The sequence below is a fragment of the Fukomys damarensis genome, unplaced genomic scaffold (genome assembly GCF_012274545.1).
Source record: "Fukomys damarensis isolate Sample0158 unplaced genomic scaffold, DMR_v1.0_HiC HiC_scaffold_32, whole genome shotgun sequence".
NCBI lineage: Eukaryota > Metazoa > Chordata > Mammalia > Rodentia > Bathyergidae > Fukomys > Fukomys damarensis.
In genome coordinates, this window is record NW_022900944.1 from 40,054,490 (window position 1) to 40,059,487 (window position 4,998).

Consider the following 4,998-nt stretch of genomic DNA (forward strand, 5'->3'; position numbering starts at 1 on the left):
CAGTTGGCGGCCGACTGATCACAGCAGCCCAGGAGCGGAACGTGCTGGCCGAGTGCCGACTGGACCCAGCTGACCTGCAGCTGCTGCTTGACTGGATGGGGGCACCAGCCTTCGCAGCCGGCGAGGCATGGGCACCCGTGTGCCTGCCCCGCTTCAACCCTGATGGTTTCTTCTACGCCTACGTGGCCCGCCTGGACTCCATGCCTGTCTGCCTGCTGCTGCTTGGCACCCACCGAGAAGCCTTCCATGCCATGGCCGCCTGCCGGCGCCTGGTGGAAGATGGGATGCGCACTCTTGGTGCCCTGCGCGCCCTGGGGGAGGCGGCCAACTTCTCCAGTGCACAGGCAGTCAGTGCCCCTGCCTACAGTGTGCAGGCTGTGGGGGCACCTGGCCTCCGGCACTTCCTGTATAAGCCACTGGACATCCCTGACCATCACCGCCAGCTGCCCCAGTTCACCAGGTAGGCCCAGACCCTGTGGGCAGTTACCCCAGTAGGAGGGCTTTTGTAACCAGGAAGTTCAGCATCTTGTAGCTGTGATGTAGAAGAGATCCCAGCCACGTTCTGGAAAGAACAAATAGCACAATTCTCTGATGACAAGGGCTCAGCCACCAACCCAAGGAGTCACTGTTTTAGTGGAGAGAAGGGCCATACTTAGAAAGTCCCTTACTTTGATGGAGGAAAGCTTAGTTATAGTCACTAAGCATCTGCAGGTTTAATAGGAAAGGCTCAGCTGTCACTTAATTAAAATCCCTAGACAAGAGAGATGGGCCAGCCCAGTAGGCCCTTCACTAACCCTGCCCTCCACCTCCCTTCGTCGGGACAGCCCTGAGCTAGAGGCACCGTACAGCAGAGAGGAGGAGCGGCAGCGGCTGTCGGACCTGTACCACCGCCTGCATGCTCGCCTTCACAGCACCTCCAGACCCCTGCGCCTCATCTACCACGTGGCTGAGAAGGAGACGCTGCTGGCCTGGGTGAGTCAGATAGGGCTTGGGGTGAATTAATTCCCCCCTCAAGCCTCTTTTCCCTAAATGTGGCCCCTCCAATCTCAGCAGCCTTCCCCAAACACCTGCCTGGGCCATGCCTGGCACCTCTGTCCAGTTGCCTACAACTCTATCCCTGCCGTCACATAGTGCTGCTTGTTCTTCCTCCATTAGCAGCCAGTACTGTGTCTTTGACTTTCAAGAGACCACACTAACAATAATCACTGCCTGCCAATTCCCTGCTTCCCACCAGTGCAGTTTTGCTTCCATCAGTCTCCAGCACTCCATAGATGCTACAGGCTTCGTCCTGGCTGTGCCCTCTCTGGGGTTGTCCTTCCCTGGGCTCCAGCCTCACTTCCTGTGGGTCTGTAAAGGTCAGCTAGGAGGCCAATCAAGATGACGTCATCAGAAATGGCACCTTTCTCAGGCTCTGCGACTTTTTTATTAAATAATTTATTGTGGGGCGTGGATTTAGCTCAGTGGTTCCGCCACCTGCCTTACAAGCACAGGGACCCAAGTGCGATCCCCAGTACCAAGAAGAATAATAATAATAATATAATAATTTATTGTGTATCTGTTCTGTGTCAGGAGTTACTCTGGGCTGAGGATTTGTTTTATATTATTCTAAATTTTAATTTTAAAGTAATTTTAGACCTAAAAGTTGCAAAAATAGTATAAAGACTTCCCTCGAAGAATCCCTTCACCTAGTTTCTCCAAAAGTTAACATCTTATAAAACCACGTTAATGTACCAAAACAAGAAAGTTATAAGCTGGTTCAGTACCATCTAGGTCATAGGCTTCATTCGGGTTTCAGCAGTTATCCTATGTATGTCCCTTGACTAGTCCGGAATCCAGTCCCAGATCACATGATAAATTGATTTATTGTGTTTCTGGTCTTACTCTGGGACAGTTCACCAGTTTTTGTTGTTTTGTTGTGTTGTCTTTTTTTGGGTTTTTGTTTTCTTTGTCTCATAGTTTGGGCACTTTTGAAGAAACTGGATTAGCTTGTAGAATGCCCCTTGTTTTTGCCTTTTCAATGTTATATCCTGATTGAGGTCATTGCGTTTTGGGCAAGCATCTCATAGCAGTGACATGCTCCATATCAAGGCACACGACGTCAGTCTGTCCCGCCGTTGATGGCGTCAGCCTTGCTCACTTAAAGTCCCTGTGGTTATGACATCAGTCGGTGTCCTGGGCATCGTCCCACTGCCACCCACTCGTTTTAATACCCGTTGATTTTAACTTAGAATAGTTGTTAGTCCGGTCTTTGCCCAATAGTGCATTTTCTGTCTCCGTCGCCATCTCCATTCTTTCTACATTTATTAAGACTCTAGCATAAGGAAGATCTTTTCCTTCCACTTATTTGTTGAAGTTTTGATTTTATGCAAGTAATGGTATTGTGGGTTTCTCTTTAATTCAGTGGGCTAAAATGTTTTTCTCACATTTATTTTGGTTCTGCATTTGTCTCCGATAGAGCCAGCAGGAGACTTTTAGCCAGGCTGGTCACTGTGTACCTGCCACATGCCATCATTTTATAAATGCCGCTTACTGGACTTTCTCCATGTTGGTGTTGGATTCAGCCATTTTTCCAGGGAGTCTTTGTGCCTTTTTGTGGAGACTGGCATTTAAAAAGCAAGATGCAGTAGGCCCGGGATTGGGAACCAAGTGGTCAGTTGAGGCCTTCCTGAGGTAGTGTCTAAATGAAGAGGTAGTGAGTCATGTGGGTGCAGTAGGAAAAGACTCTGCAGATACAGTGAGGTGGGGCTGAGCCAATCTGTGCTTAAGGAAGGAACAGCAAGGAAAGCACAGAGGGAGCCAAAGAGAGAGCAGTGGAAAGTAGGCCAGAAAATGACTTGTGACCAGGGTGGGGTCACGTCTCTTAGGTTGGTGCAAGGATTAAATTGAGTTCTTTATATTATGCCCAAGTCATGAATGATAAAAGTAGTCGTGTGGAAGTCAGAGTAGGCCTTTTTTGTACAATACAGTGGTGGCTCAGTTCATGACCTTAATTTTTGCCATAATTCTGGTCACAAACCAATTTGGATGAGAACCGAATCAAATTCAGTGGTTAAGTTCATTGTTGACCTTACAGGGAAATTTGACTTGGTTCTCATCCATTTGAGTTTGCATCTAGAGTCATGGAAAAAGTTAAGTTCGTGAACTGAGGCACCATTGTGATCGCTTACTGAACTTTAAGCATTATTGTTATTATTGTCCCCAGTCCACAGATAAACTGAGGGTCCAAAGAAGCCATAGCCTATATTACCAGTTAAAGCCAGTGGGTTCAGCTAACCTCTAGGCCCAACTAAGAACCCCTGGCCCTGCCCATCAGTGACCCAAAAATATCATCTTATCTGTCATAGCCTAGTGTTGAAGCAGCACCAGGTGGGCACTGCTGCCAGGGACATCTTCCAAGCTTCAGGAGGCAAACTTGGAGTTGGGTTGGGGTGGACAGCTCTATCCTGACTCTGGCTTTTCCTAAACACCTAGGTGACCTCCAAATTCGAGCTGTATACCTGCCTCAGCCCCCTGGTGACCAAAGCAGGAGCCATTTTGGTAGTGACCAAACTCCTGCGCTGGGTGAAGAAAGAGGAGGACCGACTGTTCATCCGTTGCCCACCCAAGTACTCTACACCCCCAGCCACCTCTGTGGACCAGGCTCCCCACAATGGCTTATTCCCTGGACTCTGAATGGTAGAGCTCGCTCGGACTTTCTGGGAGTGACCGCCTGAGCCTTTGCCTTCTGTCTCCACCCTGGAAATGTAGTGGGAATCTGTCTGTGGCTGGCACATGTCTCCCTGAGAAGCTGGGCAAGATAGGAGAGCTGCCCACAAATGGGAGATGGGCAGCAGTGGCCAGGGACACAGTGTGCCCTTCTAGTTCCCTTGTGTCCTTCCCTGCTCCCTCTGTCTCACCTCCTCACCTTCCTTTCTCAGGAGCTGTCCCCTCTAAACTGCTTCAGAAGTGTCTTTCTCATTGGACTGAGCCCTGAATGTGCAGGAACTGGCAGGTCTCAGGAGTGGCCCACAGGGGCTCAAGAATTGGGAATGCAGGGTCAGCCTATGCCCGTAACCAGCCTGAGGCTATTTAGGGGGAAAAAAAAAAATCTTGTACATAAAAGCTCTAAAACTAAGTCCCACAAAAATATTCCTTTTCCCTTTATCTGAGCCCTGCCCCCAAAAATGAGCCGTAACAATGTTTGCTGCTCCTAGTATTAATGAGAAGGTACCTTCCAGTATCCACCTGTGTAACACAAGATACACAGTGCCTAAGGTCTCACACAGTGGCTAAGAAAGGAGGTGTAATTAGCTTCTAAAGCTTATCTTACTTATCCATGAAACAAAGGTAGCTCTGCATGGCTCTTTAAGGACGATTTGGAAATGGAAAGGGATTCGAACTCACGTACCACTACACATCCTAAGCACATGTGTCCCAGACCCTGGCACCTGCAACAAAATGTATGCACAACCTCACTCTCCAATTGCCCGATACCCCAGTACTGCCCTTGTTTGTCTAAAACCAGTTATGGCCTCGTGCATATACGCATGCGTGCTGTCAAGGGTGAGGATCGTGCGCAAACGTTCTGCGCGTGCTCAGGAGATATCCAGTTCCGGGTGAGCTAATCGCATGAAGCGGTTCAGCACGCATGCGCACTATCACTCTTCTGGGTGTTTTTTTTTGTTTGTTTGTTTCGTTTTTAACCAATCAGCGTCCAAGGCACAAGAGCAAGCCCAGCGTTAAAAAATGGAGGGGAACCTGGAGCGTTTGACTGAAGAGTCATCCGAAGCCGTGCAGGAGGGTGAAGGTAGTGAGGGCAGGTGTGAACCTTCTTCCCCTCCAGGGACAGAAGGGAGGGAGGATTCGACCATTACGATAACTAAATGATGATAGCAGTAGCTTTTTGAAAAAGAAGTAAATATTTAAGCCTTTTATTATTGAAAGACACTTTTAACTGTTCCACAAAGTGGAAATAAATAACACGCACATTCTCATTCACCTAGCTTAACTTTTGTCAAT

General features: G+C 48.6%; 1 protein-coding gene across 1 annotated transcript in view; it reads left to right on the plus strand.

Moving 5' to 3' along the window:
• Mon1b (MON1 homolog B, secretory trafficking associated) overlaps positions 1-4,087 on the plus strand; it is an 8,544-nt gene extending 4,457 nt beyond the window's left edge. The window contains exons 4-6 of the mRNA XM_010609509.3: positions 4-460; positions 825-972; positions 3,472-4,087. Of these exons, the coding sequence (XP_010607811.1) occupies positions 4-460; positions 825-972; positions 3,472-3,672 (806 nt within the window). The 3' untranslated portion in view covers positions 3,673-4,087. The remainder of the gene's footprint in view (positions 1-3; positions 461-824; positions 973-3,471) is intronic.
• The last annotated feature ends 911 nt before the right edge of the window (positions 4,088-4,998 follow it).